Below are 17,250 nucleotides of genomic sequence, written 5' to 3'. Positions count from 1 at the left end.
TGGTTATGATATATATATCAGGCTATCAGTTTTGTGTGAAGGAAAGACCCACATGATTTGGTATTCATATTATTACCAATCTGGATATTGACTGAAGTTAGCTAAGCCTTATCAGATACCATAGGTTAAGAAAGTTGGGCCGGGCGCGGTGGCTCACACCTGTAATCCCAGCACTTTGGGAGGCCGAGGCGGGTGGATCACGAGGTCAGCTGTTTGAGACCAGTCTGGCCAACATGGCGAAAACCAATCTCTAATAAAAATACAAAAAATTAGCTGGGCGTGGTGGTGGATGCCTATAATCCCAGCTACTCGGGAGGCTGAGGCAGGAGAATCGCTTGAACCGAGAGGCGGAGGTTGCAGTAAGCCGAGATCACGCCACTGCACTCCAGCCTGGGTGATAAGAGCGAAACTCCATTTCCAAAAAAAATCAACTAAACAAATGGTTACTTACTGGAATATCTGAGAGACAATGATAAAGGTAGTTGTTCTACAACAGAAGTTTTCTTAAAAAGACGATTGTAAGCTTATATTAGACTCAATGGATACCAGAGAATGTGGTATGTCGATGTTTCACCACCACCCATATAATCAGAGATTTCCCATTCAGGAGTTTGCAGTTTAACCAAGCAAAGGTTAAGAAGACATATCTTGCATCATTTAAAATACTGCACAAAATAAGAAGAAGAAAAGGAGCTAAGATAAAATTACATTTATGTTTCGTAAAAAGTGATTTAAAAACTTCATTGATAGGAGTGGCATTTCACTGAAAGTTTAAAACACTGCCATCTTTTACATAAGTATTTGGTAGCTAGTAAATTAGAATATCTATACATGAAAAAGTTAAAGGGGGAAATGTCTTTTAAAAAGAATATTATAGATACTGAAGAAAAGACATCTGTGAGGCTTATCCAGGCCTTGCCTAACAGCAAGAACTCCTTGACTCACAATTCCTCTTCAAAGAATTGGCTTCTCCTTCAACACCTGGGCCACTCTCCTTCCCAAACACTGACTGAGAAGAAGGAGGGCCTGTATTCCCTGTTGAACTCAGAGCAAGCTGTTTGGTGCATAACTGCGTAAGTAAAACCAAATTCTGGCAAATTAAATAGGTAAACATGAACAGGATATACGTTCTATTGCAAAGTTTCCCCTCCCCCCAAAAAGCCAATATTTAAGAAATGTTAGCCTTGATGAAGTATTCAGTTTTTAAGATGTGTTTTCTAACATATGATCACCAAAAATGTTTTATCATTATAAGTATTTATTCATTTTTACTTTAGCATTTCAGTTGCTATGTTCTACTTAAGCGTCTTTCGTTTCATAAGTGCGCTTAGATAATTTTGCAACAATGTTCTGAATTAAGAAAATTCAAATACGACTGCATTTAAGTGTCTAGATAGTAAACAAGGTAAGCTTTGAAAAGATACTTCCGTTCCTACGTTGGAGGAAAATGCATTTATTTGTCTAGATAGTAAACGAGGTAAGCTTTGAAAAGATACTTTTGTTGCTACGTTGGAGAAAATGCTTGTATAAATTTATTTAACAATTAAATACTAATAGTCCCTGTTTCTTTTTCTTTTAGGCTAGTCAAGTGAAGCAAGCGGGAGTGGAGAAAGAACAAAGAAATCTGTAACTGGTTGTGATCAATTGTAAATACCACTGCCCTCAGACTAGCCTCTGATTTCTTAAGAGATCTTTTTTCTTGTGTATTAAGCTTATTCTGGGTTCGAAATAAGGTTTGCTCCATAGATAACGATGCATATAGTGGTAATAAAAAGAAAAGTAAATCGACAAATACCTAGAGAAAAACTTAATAATTCTCATGCAATCCGTATAGGCTTGTTTATTTTTAAGCCCTGGAAAGTCTCTTATACCCAGTGACTGCTGGTTTCCACCGCAGGACTTAGAAGCTTCCCACCCTGATTGCACCTGTCTCCCCTTTCCCCTCCTGCTCCCAAAGTTTCCTTTCTGGAGGGTGAAGGCAGCATTCCTCAGGAGTGGATTCTTCAATCCTTTTCCCGGCTGCCCGGCTCCACGTGACAGCCGCTAACACCTGTACCGCCTCCAGCTCACAGCGCCCCCATCCCCTCCGCCAGGTACCGACTCAGCCGGTCTCCCCCTCCCCCAGGAGGTCACGATCCCGGTGCGAGTCTCGCTTGGGCCGGCAGGGGAGGGGCTGAGCAACGGCCACCGCAGCAGCCTAAGCCCTTGCAGCCTGATTATCACATGACTCGGCGGCGGTAGCCGTGGCAGCAGCCGCAGCGACTCCGGGAGCTCGCCGGGTGGGCTCAGTTCAGCGCACGCCGGAGCCGAGCGCAGGGGGCGGGGAAGGGACCTGCTGCAGCTGCAGCCGCCTGGGCGCTCCTGGAACGCGAGGTGACTCCCCCGGCCGGCCCGCTCCATGCCGCTCCGTTGCGGAAGTGTAGCGGGGGGAGGCGGCGGCCGCCGCGGCACTGAGCACGAGAGGCCGGGGCTCGGCCCCCTGCAGCACTAGGCTCTGGGAGCCGCGCGCGGCGCGTCCCAGTGGCCCGGCTCCCCGTGCGCCCGGCGCCCACCGCAGCCTGCATGCCCCGCGCTGCGCCTTGCCCGGCCCCCGCCGCCTCCTGCTCGCACCGCTGCAGCCGGGCGCCGGAGTAATATGCTCACTCGAGTGAAATCTGCCGTGGCCAATTTCATGGGCGGCATCATGGCTGGCAGTTCAGGCTCCGAGCACGGCGGCGGCAGCTGCGGAGGCTCGGACCTGCCCCTGCGTTTCCCCTACGGGCGGCCAGAGTTCCTGGGGCTGTCTCAGGACGAGGTGGAGTGCAGCGCCGACCACATCGCACGCCCCATCCTCATCCTCAAGGAGACTCGGCGGCTGCCCTGGGCCACTGGCTACGCAGAGTGAGTGCAGCGACACCCGCGGCGCCCCTGCTCTCCTCGCGGCCCTTCCCCGCACGGTTCCAGCCCTCTTCTCTCCCTGCTTCTCGGCCTCAGGGCTCTCCACTAGCTGCCGGCGTCCAGGCCTCGGCGGGGAGCTCTTTACTTACACTGGCCATTTCCCTCTTCTCCCCACTCCCTCTTCCCCCAACCCAAGGACGCGGCGTCTCCAGCCCCGGTATGGGTGGTGGAGGGGTGGGTGGCAGCGCTGGACCGTGGGAAAGCTAAGGTGAGACAGGTCTGTGAATCCGGGGTCTCTGTCACTTGGGGAAAAAAAAAACGGGCAGAAAAGCTCTGAAGTTTGAAACACATAAGGAAAATCTGCTATCTGTACCCCCACCCTCCCAAAATATCGTTGACGCCCCCGCGTGATGAAGAGTTTGTGGGGTGGCGGTTTGGAGGAGATGTCACTGCGCCTGGGAGCTTGTGTCCGATTCCGGGAGGTAGCCGTGTCCGAGTGCGTGGTTGTACATTTCCGAAGGTCTCAGTTTCTCTCACTTTCAGCCCGCGAGTTCCTTCGCTTCTCCTTTAGCAGGTAGTAAAACGCTGCGCGTTCGGTAAATGCCAGTACTATTTCCCTCAGCCCTTGGGGAGGGGGAAACTTATTCCAACTGTCTAATATAACATTTTGGTAATCCGCTTTGGTGATTAAGCTTGCGTTTGACTGATCAGCTATTTCAGGAACCCACTGAGTTAGGTTGACGACCTACAGTGGAATCGGGAAAGGAGAGGTGGAGGATTTTATTGCCCTTCCCCCAGCTCCATGGCCACTTTTCCATTGACTATTAATAACCATCTTATGAATGGTAAGATAAGTAACGTTTTCCCTTCTATCTACTACCTCAGCTGTACGAAACGGGAAAACTAGGAGACATTTAGAATATAATTCGGGGTTATTAATGAACCAGGGGGTGCAAAAGTGCACGCAAAACCTGGTGGCTGGCACACCTGCGCCTTTTCCGTTAACCCCATCCCCTCGGTAATTTTGGCCCTCCCCTATCCGTGCACGGCCTCGCTGGTTGATTGGTTCGTCCGGGAACCAATCAGCTCTTCCAACGCCTGGGCGCCTTGATGCTGACCCTGTTCTGGTGGCCCGGATACCCCGGGGCAGGCTTGGTTCCCGACCCTAAGAGTTCCGGTGGGAGAGACTGCTTGGAATCTGCTCTGCTTATTATCTCTAATTCTCCTTTCCTTCTCCTATCATCCTATAAACGCGTTTCTCCATGGGCTGAAATGGAAAACGTGTATAAATGGGGCTAGACGATTGGAGTGTGAAAGTGAGGAGGCAGAAATGCGCTTGATGGGAGCTCAGACAGTAAAAATTAACACATCATAAAAGATGAGCACGGAAGAGAACGTTGTGGGTGGCGAAGGTACAAAATAGCATTGTAACTTCCAAGAGAAAGCCAAAGTAAAAATAAACACCTGTGTAAGGAAAGACCTAAAGGAGAAAAAATTGCCTGCCAAACATACCAAACACTGTTTCTTGACTGAAATAAAAACGTTATTTAAAAGCCCATTTGGGCCGGGCGCGGTGGTTCACGCCTGTAATCACAGCACTTTGGGAGGCCGAGGCGGGCGGATCACGTGAGGTCAGGAGTTCGAGACCAGCTTGAATAACATAGAGAAACCCTGTCTCTACTAAAACTACAAAAATTAGCCAGGCGTGGTGGCGCATGCCTGTAATCCCAGCTACTCGGGAGGCTGAGGTGGGAGAATCGCTTGAACCGGGGAGGCAGAGATGGCAGTGAGCCGAGATCGTGCCATTGCACTCCAGCCTAGGCAACAAGAGCGAAACCCCGTCTCAAAAAAAAAAAAAAAAAAAAAAAAAAAAGGCCCATTTGGACCCTTTACGAGACAGCAACTTGGAGGCATACCCCGTCGTATAATTGTGTAGATGGGAGTCCTTGTGCCTGCCAAACGCCTGAGATCTCTCCCCACTCCAGTGAGTTTCCCAGGGCGAGGGCGGAAAAGCAGGCAATGGTGAGAAAGTTATGAGAGGTAGGAAAGAAGATACGGAAACACTGAAGGTGAAAGCCGTTTGGACACAGTAAAAGGAAAGCCTCAGATAAGCATGAGGAAAAGGAACGAATTTCAGAGTGTTTGCATGCCTATGGTAGGCACAGGATGCAATGAGACACGCATGAGAGAGTGCTTAGAGGGCTCCCCCATCCTCTCTGGGCCTCCATTTCCTCATCCCTAAAAAGTTATTTTTTTTTCTTAGAATAAAACATGAGAGATATTCAACTTGAAGGCTAGGAAGGCCACTATAAAATGTTACAAATTTTAAACTTAGTGGCAAAAATAATACATGTGTGATAATTCAAGCAAAGACCTATTAAAAAAAAAAAAGTCAGCCCCTCTTCCCCAGCCCTAGCCTACTCCCTAGGAGTAATGAGGGTTCAATGTTTGAGTGATATTTGGCTTTCAGACTTCTTTGGATGCCCTCATAAATACATATCATGCGTTTCTTTTTTCTTCTCAAAATAGACTCATACTAAGCATATTATTCTGTAGCATTTTCACAAAACACTATGTCATTGATAGTATTCATAAGTAAACACAGAATTACCTCATTCTTCTTAAATATATATTATTGGTAATAGCTAACATAGTTAATGCTTACTCTTTAGTGCTTATACTGTTTTATATCATCTGATTTTCACAAAAGCCCAATGAGGTAGGCACTATCATTTCCATATTATAGTTGAGAATACAGAGGCACTGAGTGATTAAGCAACTTGCCCAGGGTCAAGCCTGTGTGTGAACCCAGGCAGTCTAACTCCAGAGCTCACAACACCAAACTCGTTCTCTACAGTAGATTAAATTATGATGTATTCATCTGTACCCAGGAATAGCCACTAAAGTCTTGGCCATCTCTCTCTTCTCACCTTTATCCCTGTCAGATGTTATACTGTACCGCTTCCTTATATCTTGAACTGTTAGTTTATCTTCCTGCAAAAATGCATCCTGAATGATCAAAATGGCTGAAATAAGGAAGGAAAGAGAAAGACAAGTAGGGACTGTGGCTGTGATCAGAAGCTGCCACCAGTAATGCTGCCCTTTCCTACAGGATTTACTGGGAGAAGAAAATTCTCTTCTCTTTGTTCTAGAAGATACCTGGGAGGGGTTGAATAGGTAGGAAGATTGCTCAAATTGTGGTGATAAGAACTGTACTAAGGAGCTAATGCCTGAATCAGAAGTGATCTGTTTACCTCTCTAGAAAGTGAGTAACATTCCAAGCCTTCCTTGGGAGGAAAAATTGACATCTTTTGGTCAATGAGTTAATGTTGATGACTGACCCTTTGAGATGGTAGAAAAATAAAGGAGAAATGGTCTAATCTTTTGCCACTTACTGTTAATCCCTTTCAAGAAGAGAGACTCTATAGGCTATAGAACTAGAGAATTAGCCGTAAGCAATCCCTGCTAGACTTGAGGCTGCAGAAACGGAAGATTTTCGTTCATTTCAGTATTCATTGGCATTGTCCTAGATGGAATTTCCCAGCTCTTGAAAAGCTTCCTATTACAGCTGAAAAGTTTAGCCACTTGGCTAAGGGGTATTTGCAAGGTTGTAAAGCTCTGTAAAGCATTGTAGTTATAGATAACATCCACTAAGCTAAAATCTTTCTAAAAACATGCATTAGCAAGTTTTAAGTTTGGCTTTGAAATCAGTGACTGAGCCTGTTTGGTCTGCTCATTTGATAAAGCCCTTGGGGAGCAACAGGCTGACCCAGAGACCATGGGGCAGCTACTTCCTTTCTCTTAAATACCACCCAAGTGGAGGTTGGTTCATTTTTGTAATGGGTTAGGAACTCATTTTGGCTTTTTTTCTTTTTTTACCTGTTTGCCCAATTTTTATCCTGTTGATGAAACAGTTGGTCTTAGAGATGCCAGCAGGCGTGGAATTTGTGCCTGAAACTACAGCCGTAGGGAATGCCAAAGAATGTGTTGTGGTTTTGAGCAACAATATTGTGTATGTTAACGCATCATATTCAGGTTTTTATCAGTGACACATTTGTTTACTTGTACAGAAAGAATACATTAATATAGCTAATTTTACTTAGGTTATAGCTATAACTATAAAATTATTTTTTTCCTGTTTCTTATAAAAGTACCCCTGGACATAAATACAAACAAAAAGCTACTTTGAGAGGGTCTGTTAAATGTATATCATACAAGTGTATGTCTCACAGAGTGGAAAATTATGAAATTTTTGATGAAATAACCTTATTTAAATCCAGCCAACAGCCTACAGTTATTTGGATTTGTTTTGGACTCTGCAGGCTGTCTGTCTCCTCGGTCATTGGCACTAATTGCTTATTACCAATAAATGGCATTAGTTGGCTGGGTAGTGGTGAAGACACAAAAACTACTATTTCTTTCTTGCCGCAAAGCTCGGAAATCCCCTGGCCTTTCTTTTTCCCTTCTAACCTTTCCTGGCATACCTGCCCCTCTTACTGATTGATACCTCTTTGCAGAACTCCTACTTGGAAACTTCCTGTTTGACTTTTGCAACTGAAGAAACTTGAGGTTCTCTACTCTTGTGTAAGGATAAAAAGAAGTGGGTGAGGGTATTTGCAGATGAGTTAGAAGTCCAGAGTAGCCTGAGCTATTTCAGCTACCTTTCTGGTGACTTGCAAAAGGTATTCATTTCCTATTTTAAAGCAGACAGCTAAGCGTTCCTTCATATTTCAGATATAACATTATAAAGAAATCATCCCCCTTAGGTGGAGCTCCTGGGGATGTCTCTTTTCTTAGGAAAATGCATCAGCTTCTTTCAAGGACTAGTGATGCTTCAGGCAAAGGGTTTAACCACCACGCAGGGGGGTGTTCACTATATGTTCAGTCCCAGTTTAGGTAGACATCTGCATCTCTGCTATGACCCCACTATACAGTGCTTTTAATTAAGGTTACAGCAGTACTAGTTGAAAATGTAAAACTGCATACTGGAATTGTTGTCTAAAAATACATTAATGATCAAGAGTTATTTTTAATTCTCAGTGTTTGGTAGAAATAAACTCTGGTGCCTTTATAGTTCTGTGATTTGCCTAATTTAAAGGGAGGATTAGTTAGCTTGTCCCCTTGAATTTATACTATCATTTTTCAGGAAGTAATCATTCATCTGCTTCCTTTATTTCTCTCAATTGATGAAATCAATGCACTCCTACTATGTGTCCAGCATTGGTCCCATGCTGGGTTCATAATATAATAAGACATAGTCATTATCCTCAAGAAAATTTTATAGCATAATTTTCTCCCTTTTGTACTTCTTTTGAAATTAAATTAAAATGAAATGGACTATTAAGGTTCAAAGGGACCAGCACCAGGAGTTTTGTTTTGATTGTAATGTCTTAATGCTTCCGGGTAATTTTGAATCTCAGTATTTGGAGGCTTTAAGTCACATTAGGGAAGAAAACTTGTTTTTTCCAACCAGTTTGTGATTAGCTTTGTACCTGAAGGCCCAAGACATTACCTGATGTTAGAGAGAAAAAATTATTCTGACACTTGTTACAATGCTAGGGAAGACTTTACTCAAGTCTGTTGCAATATAGGAAAACAACCCAGCTCAATACTGCATTGACAGCTGGCACTTGTAGGCAAAGAGCAGAGTGTGAGGGGTCAGTGGAATGGAAAGTTACTCAGCGGGGACATTAAACCAAACTAAACCGACCTAGCAGGATTCTTGCTGAAAGCAGACCAAAGACTTATAACATCAAAGGTGGGGAATGAGGAACTTGAGCAGATATCAAGTTTGGGGGATTCTTGCTAACCTGACTCAACAGGATTCTTGCTTAAGGAACAGGAATGGGGCCAACATTGTGGCCTAGTAGAGAAGAGAGGCCTGACTAAAGTTTAGTGGAGGAGAGAATCTTTGTCATCCTTGCAGAAGGGGGAGAAGGAGAAAAGAGTAGGTGGGACTGCAGTTATTTAACTATGATTTTCATTCTGATTTATCTGCATTACTTCTGTGCCCTTCCATAATTGACTGTGTTTCCTACTGACCCTGTAAGGAGAGCAGATGCCCTTAATTATGGTGCAAAAGAAGCAGGATTGAACCTAATTATACAACGTAATGTTATGGCAAAGAGTTGAGGAGCCTTTCCCATGTTGTTTTTTCAGATAAGTGGTTTTCACTAGCTTTCCAGTTTGGTACTACAGTAGATACTTTGCAAATTATTAGCTTAAGAATGGTATAGCATTTGATTTGTTTGGCCCATCTCCCATATACCATATAGTGATGGGATCATCCCTATTTATACTTTATTAGAGGCATTAAAAATTGCTAAACGCAATAGTCATTTGTTGAGCTAGTCCTGTGTGCAGGTTCTGTACTAAGCACTTTATGTATAAGGATTTAATAAGGTGAATGCAACATAGGTAAGTAATTTGTTCAAAGTAACAAAGCTTTTTAAGTGGCAGATCTTGGATTCATATCCAGTTCTGTGGAACTCCTACCTTTGGTTGTTTTTCACTGTGTCTAATGAAATACTTAAAACACTTTTAACCATGAGATACTCATTATAGGAAATTCAGATAATATAGACTAGTAAAAGGTGTGAAGAACAGAGTGAAAAATGTTTGTTAATTCATTAACCACTGTTAATATTTTAGATTAGGTCTCTCAGATTTTTTATATATGTATTTTTTTAAAAAAATAAAAGCTGATCATATGTTTACATGTCTTTTAACATGTCTCCTTCTCTTAAGAATATAAAATGGTCCCCTCTTCAACATATATTATTTTATTTTATTTATTTATTTTTTTTGAGACGGAGTTTCACTCTTGTTGCCCAGGCTGGAGTGCAGTGGTGCGATCTCGGCTTACTGCAACCTCCGTGTCCTGGGTTCAAGTGATTTTCGTGCCTCAGCCTCCCGAGAAGCTGGGATTACAGGCGCCCACCACCACACCCAGGTAATTTTTTGTATTTTTAGTAGAGATGGGGTTTCCTCATGTTGGCCACAGTGGTCTTAAACTCCTGACCTTAGGTGATCCACCTGCCTCAGCCTCCCAAAATGTAGGGATGACAGGCATGAGCCACTGCACATATATTCTTATATGTCGACTGCCTAATATTCCATTGAACGGCTTCCCGTTTATGAATCTCCCATTGAGCATTTAGATTTACTTTTAGGCTTTTAGTGAATATCTTCATATGTTTTCTTCAGTTCATCCAGTTGTTTCCTTATGATTAATTTCTAGACATGGAAAGCTTGGTTAGAAGCATATGCACATTCACAACTGTGATACATATCAGATTGGTTGTATCAATTCACACTGCAGCCAGCAGTGTCTACTGCTTTAGTATTAAGCCTTTAATATTTGTCAATGATCTGATAGATGAAATATACTTCATTGTAATCTGTTTGATTATTGAAGAAAATGAATAAACAGATGTATATACTTATATGTCATAGATATTTATTAGCCATTTAATTTTTTTTTTTTTTTTTTGAGACAGAGTCTTGCTCTGTCCTGCAGGCTGGAGTGCAATGGCACAATCTTGGCTCACTGCAACCTCCGCCTCCCAGGTGCAAGCAGTTCTCCTGCCTCTGCCTCCTGAGTAGCTAGGATTACAGGCATGCGCCACCATGCCTGGCTAATTTTGTATTTTTAGTAGAGATGGGGTTTCTCCATGTTGGTCAGGCTGGTCTCAAGCTCCCGACCTCAGGTGATCCACCCACCTCGGCCTCCCAAAGTGCTGGGATTACAGGAGTGAGCCACTGCACCCTACCCATTTAGAGATCTTTTTACGGTTTTCCTGTTTATATTCATTTTTCTGTTGAGATAATGTTTCATATTTATAAGAGCTCTTTATATTTTAAGGCTGTTCACCCTTGGCCTATTATGTTGTAATATTTTTTCTAACATGTTCATTTTTTAACTTCATTTTTTTTCTTTGCAATGCAAAATTTAGTATTTGGGTGGTCATACCTAATCTTCTCTATGGCTTCTATTTCATATCAGGCTTATAACATGTAAAGTACTGGAATAACCATCCTACTCCTTTTAGCTACTTACTGTCCTTGGTTGCAACTCATAGAAATGCCTTTGAGCTAACTTCGGGGTGGTGGGGGGAAGGAAATGGTGATCAGATACCAACTGTGTTATAGAACCCAAGTATAGGAATAACTTGGATTTTACAAGGGAGTGGAACCCTGAACTAGAAAGCTATCCAGCAACAAAGTGGCCATTCTTTCAGTCTTTCACAAGGGCACAGGTGACTTCTCCATGCCACCAACAAGCAACCAGACCACATCAACTGTGGCCTCAATTCCAATTTTGAATTTTTGGGAGAGAGACTCCAGTTGGTTGTTTGTCTCAGATGTCCACCTTTCACATAGGTGATCATGGCTGCCAAGACCCACCCCTGAAAACGGGCAGTTCTTTAAAAAGGAGGTGGTGGTAGTTAGGGCTGGGCAGATAGTTTAGAAGATTCTACTACTATAGATAACTCAGTCAACAAATATTTGAGTACCTTATTTGTTTCAGGCACATATTAGAAGACAGATGAAATGACCAAATAGACAAATGTGTCAACAGGCAAATAGTGTTTGTGTCTGAATGTGTCTGCTGCCCTGCCTTGCAGCCCTTGGGGAGCTGTCTAGGCTAGGAATTCAAAACTGCCCCAAAAATGCCATAGAAGGGATAAAGACTCAGGCCAGCTTTGGAACTAAATATGGCTTGAAGGTTTGTACCAATAAATGAGTATTACATGTTAACATAAGATGATGTAGCTCTTCAGCCACAGGGGTATAAACCTGACTAGCATGACACACCAGAGCTCTGCTCATTGTTATTTGTTTGTTTTTTTGAGATAGTCTCACTCTGTCGCCCAGGTTGAAGTGCAGTGGCACAATCTTGGCTCACTACAACACCTGCCTCCCCAGTTCCAGCAATTCTCATGCCTCAGCCTCCCGAGTAGCTATGACTACAGGCATATGCCACCACACCTGGCTAATTTTTGTATTTTTAGTAGGGATGAGTTTCCTCATGTTGCCCAGGCTGGTCTTGAACTCCTGGCCTCAAGTAATCCACCCACCTTGGCCTCCCAAAATGCTGGGATTGCAGGCGTGAGTCACTGCACCCCACCTGCTCACTGTTATTTTTATTTCTTTTGCTCATCTCATTTGTCTAGGCAGGTAAGGTAATGACAGACATATTTGGTGAATGGATGTTTATTTTATAAAACAAAAGTTCAACTTCTATAGTTTCCCCTTTTTAAATTAGTCTAAGATATTTACCTTTTTCCCTTATTAGACATGGTTTTAATTTGATATTCATCTATTTATATTATTTTTGTAGTTTAAATGCAGGTTTATTGAGTGCATTTCCTTTTTTTGAGACAGAGTCGAATCTTGCTCTGTCGCTCAGGCTGGAGTGCCGTGGTGTGATCCAGGTTCAATGCAGCCTCTGCCTCCTGGGTTCAAGCGATTCCTGTGCCTCTGCCTCCCTAGTAGCTGTGACCACAGGCATGCGCCACCACACCTGGCTAATTTTTTGTATTTTTGGTAGAGATGGGGTTTTGCCATGTTGGCTAGGCTGGTCTCAAACTCCTGGGCTCAAGCCATCCACCTGCCTTTGCCTCCCAAAGCGCTGGGAGTGCAGGCGTGAGCCACCACACCCGGCTAATTGCATTTCTTGAATCAGTTGAAATCTCACGTTTTGTAGTCTGCTACTTGTATTGTTATCAAATGTCATCTAGGGTTTCCCTGAATATTAGCTTACAAAGAAAATGTATTCTGTTTTTTCAGAATATTCTACATAAAATTCTGTGCCAGCCATTTGGCTATGAGAAAAGCTTAGAAAAAATAAGACCAGTGGATGATAGTCTCGAATGTAGTAAATTTGTACCTCCTTATGCACTTGTATTATGTCACTGTTTACCTCTGTTTGTGCAAGCATGGTTGAAGGAGTAACATCAAAATTCAGAAACTGGTTTCTGTAAGAAATTTACTCTAAATGCTCAGCTGACAGAGATTATGTTCAGAAGACCAATGGCAGCACTGAAAAGTCAGCCATATGGGTGATTCTTACAAGAGGCTTCCATCTCTGTATGTGTAACCTGGGATTTGTTCCTTGGGTAAGCATCCCACCTATGATTAAGTGAGTCACCTTTTCAACCCTTTGAGTTGGTGAACTGCCTACAGTTGTCGAGCTGGCTACTGCCCCACTTCATCCCACTCTGGGCCTCAGTTTCGTCTTACAAAATGAGGTCATTAACTGCATTGGTAGTTCTCAGAATTTTTATTTTATTCTGTAACCTTTTATCATTTCAAAAATATTGAGAAGACTGACATGAGGTTATTAACTTTTTATTTTGCCAAGTGTGGACATAATCAAATCTGTCATCTACTATCACCAGTGTTTCATGAAATAAAGGATTTTTAAAACCAGAAGCATAGAGGCATATAACCTCAGCAAAACAACAGTTTTTAAATCAAATGCTTTTGGTTTTATGAAAATATTGTTTCTATTTTTCTAAATTTTCGTGGACTCATAAAACCATGTATTTTACCTGCCCTAGAGGATTGCCAATGCCCTTTCCAGTTCTAAACTCTGTGAGTTCCTGGGGTTGGGCCAGGAACCAAGTGTCTTGCCCTCAGGGCTGAGGTTTTTCACAGTGGGGCCTGCTGCCTCCTTTATTGTGATTATAACTCGGAATTATTTTCTCCCCCAGCATTTTACTATGAAAATTTTCGGCCGGGCGCAGTGGCTCATGCCTGTAATCCCAGCACTTTAGGAGACCGAGGTGGGCGAATCACCTGAGGTCAGGAGCTCGAGACCAGCCTGGCCAATGTGGTGAAACCTCGTCACTACTTAAAATACAAAAATTAGCCGGACTTGGTGGTACACACCTGTAATCCCAGCTACTCGGGAGGCTGAGGCGGGAGAATCGCTTGAACCCGGGAGGCAGAGGTTGCAGTGAGCCAAGATTGCGCCATTGCACTCCAGCCTGGGGGCCAAGAGTGAGACTTCGTCTTGTTAAAGAAAAAACAAAAAAAGAAAAAAAGAAAATTTTCAAACATGCAGAAAAGTTGAAACCATTGTAGACTTAACACCTATATGCCCACCATCTAGATTCTGTAATTCACATTTTGTTAGATTTGCTTTATCATTTATCTGCCTGTGTACCCATTTCTTTGTCCATACATCAGTCCATTCTTGAGTTATCTCTAAGCTTCTTTTTCCTTTAGTGCAGTGGCCTTAATTTATGCTTTTAAGTTCTTTTCCATAGAAAAAGACAAAAATAAGTTTGAGTGACTTTGACATCCTCAGTTGAGAAAAACAGCAGCAATTGGGTCCTTGTGCATGGAAGGGGCCACCTCAGACTTCAGTTTTATAACATTGGCCCCTGCAAATGCTCACTCAGTTGATAAGCTTCCCATAACTTCGCATCCACATAGTTGAGCTTCACATGGGGTCAAATTGGAGAGTATCTCTTTGCTATGCTCTCATTTAATTAAATTAGGAAATCTGCCTAAAACTTGAATCACTCCTTTTTTCAGCTGGTGGCCAGGCAGGAATGCTCCCTGAAGAGCACTCTTCAATAAAGACTTCAGAATGTGTTACTTGAAAAGTGCTCATGATGAATCAAGACATCACTGTGTTTTCCATACTTCTGAAGTAGAGATTATCCACTAACAGCTTAGGGAAAGCAGAGTACCCGCTCAGCTGCTCTTTTTCTGGTGTGGTCAGACCAGCTGGGTCCTCTGAAACGTGAATCCATAGTGCTTCCTTTGTTATACTATTTCTGACTCAGTTTTCTCTAAACGGCTGTAAAATTTAACTGCCTAGCTGTATTTTCTTTCTGTGGACTTTATGTTCTCATATTTAGGAGAAAGAATAAGAGAACACCAACTTACATCTCTATAGCTCCGGATGATTATTAAGGCCCTGGTCTGTAATGCTTAAAGGTAAGCATCGGTTATCTATGTTCAATAAAAGAGGAAAATGAACCCCAGAGAGAAATCAAGTTACTTTAGAGTCTCAGGCTGTCCCATGACCCTGGTGACCATCACTGAATCATTAAACCTGACCATTCATTGTGTGAAATTATTTAAAAAAAAAAAAAAAAAAAAGACATCCTGTTCCCATAAACAAAATGCCACATAAGGGAATTAAATGCATTTTATTACTCAAAGGAAACTAATTTTCAAGAGACTTTACATTAAATAAAGGCATGTTGGCAAATCAAGTTTTGTATAAAAGGATACATTTAACAGTACTTTAAAATAGTTCTATTGAGTATAGTAGTCTCTTAAAATTATACTTCCTTACTATATGTGCATTCCTAAGTATAACAGTCCAAACCTTGTCAAAATTACTATATTTTTGGACTACAACTGCTATTTTAAAATATTTTAATGTTTTTGGAAAGCCTGTATGTCTTAAAAACCAATCTGTACATTTTATGTAGTGATGTTTCTTTTCTCTAAACTTAATAAATACAGCATGTGTTTTAACATCAGTAGCTCTTTAGAAGTAAGGAAATGTACTTAGGAATTCTGAATAATGGGGCTCAAATCGTAAGTGAGGTTTTATGTGAGTCCCCTGTAAAATTTAATTTGGGAGATTTTTTACCTAAGTTTTACTTAAGCAGAGTCAAGTTTTTTGTTTGCTTGTTTGTCTTAGAGATGGCGTCTCACTGTGTTGCCCTGGCTGGAGTGCAATAGCTGTTCACAGGGACAATCATATCACCCTATGGGCTCAAGTGATCTTCTCACCTGAGCCTCCCAGGCAGCTGGGAATTGTGAGTGGGCACCGCCACACTTGCTTCAGAGTTGAGTTTTAATGGGAATCTTTCAAGTTAGTGAACTTTGGGGCCAAAAAGTGTGACAGCATTCAGTGTAGCATTCATACCTTTGGCTTTGGCAGCGTGGTCTCTTGGGGTGGCCATCTTGAGTGTGTGCATCTACATTGCTGGCTTGCACAAGCCAGGCCTAATGGAGCCTTGCTGGATGCATGCTGTAATTAATCATCCCAGGGATGTGGGCAGACAGATCAATTACTTGCCCAGCTGAGAGGACCAAAGTGGCTTGCGTGCTCTACTGTACTTTCAGGGAGTTGATAAATAGACATTTAAGCTATTAAAAAACGGTGCATCTTTACCCTGTGATCTTTTTTGTATAAGTATAGGAAGGAAAAAAATCTTGTGATAAATTGATTTTTTTTTAAATGAAAATATGAACGGGCGTGGTGGCTCATGCCTGTAATCCTAGGACTTTGGGAGGCCGAGGCGGGTGGATCACCTGAGATCAGGAGTTTGAGACCAGCCTGGCCAACATGGCAAAACCCCATCTCTACTAAAAATACAAAAACTAGCTGGGTGTGGTAGCAGGTGCCTGTAATCCCAGCTACTTGGGAGGCTGAGGCAGGAGAATTGCTTGAACCCTGGAAGTGGAGGATGCAGTGAGCCGGGATCACTCCACTTCACTCCAGCCTGGGCGACAGAGTGAGACTCTGTCTAAATAAATAAATAAATAAATAAAATAAAAATGCTATAGATTATTGAGTTTCTATATTTAAGTGGTCTGCTATGGTGTACTAATCGTTATTATATGCCTTTTTGAAAAGGTGAATGTTGACAAATTATGTTACACACAGTCAGTAAAAATAAAAGATGGAGTGTAAATGTTCAGTAGGAAGCAAATTGTAAGGTACAGTGACTATGAACAGCCTATAAGAGGGTGTCAGTGAAAGCAGGAATGGGAAACCAAACTGATATTAATAAAGAAGGGACTATTAAGAATTTTTTCTTTCTTTTTTTTTTTTTTTTCTGATGCCGGGTGCCATGGCTCGTGCCTATAATCCCAGCACTTTGGGAGGCCAATGCAGGTGGATCGCTTGAGATTAGGAGTTCAAGACCAGCCTGAGCAACATAGCAAGACCCAGTCTCCACAAAAAAAAAAAAAAAAAAAAAAAAAAAAACCTCAGTCAGGTGCACCTGTGGTCCCAGCTACTTGGGAGGCTGAGGTGAGAGGATCACCTGAACCAGGCAGGTCAAGGCTGCAGTGAGCTGTGATCACGCTACCACATTTCAGCTTGGGTGACAGAGTGAGACCCTGTCTCAACAACAAAAAAAGCAATTTTAAAAAGAGGATTTTTTGTAATATAAAAGAGGAAATAGCTATAATATTTTGTTGTAAATAAGTAACTGATGAGGATGGACTCTAAAAGATATGTTTGGGACAAACAGTAATTTTATCAGCCTTGTAGGACAGTGTTTCCCCATAAGGTATGGTTTGGAGTGGAGCCAAAGAGTGAGATTAGATGCCCTCTTGGCATCTCTCCCTGTGATTATTAACAATGAGGCTATGCCACAGAGGACCATG

The 17,250-nt window shown here is 42.5% G+C and overlaps 1 protein-coding gene across 1 annotated transcript in view; it reads left to right on the top strand.

Annotated features, from left to right (window-relative positions):
* The first annotated feature begins 2,177 nt into the window (after positions 1–2,177).
* Positions 2,178–17,250, top strand: part of PPM1H (protein phosphatase, Mg2+/Mn2+ dependent 1H) — a 290,291-nt gene continuing 275,218 nt past the window's right edge. Inside the window, exon 1 of the mRNA XM_054444105.2 lies at positions 2,178–2,880. Within this exon, the coding sequence (XP_054300080.1) occupies positions 2,636–2,880 (245 nt within the window). The 5' untranslated portion in view covers positions 2,178–2,635. The remainder of the gene's footprint in view (positions 2,881–17,250) is intronic.

Source organism: Pongo pygmaeus, chromosome 10 (assembly GCF_028885625.2).
Source record: "Pongo pygmaeus isolate AG05252 chromosome 10, NHGRI_mPonPyg2-v2.0_pri, whole genome shotgun sequence".
NCBI lineage: Eukaryota > Metazoa > Chordata > Mammalia > Primates > Hominidae > Pongo > Pongo pygmaeus.
This window is presented reverse-complemented; position numbering and strand designations above follow the sequence as displayed.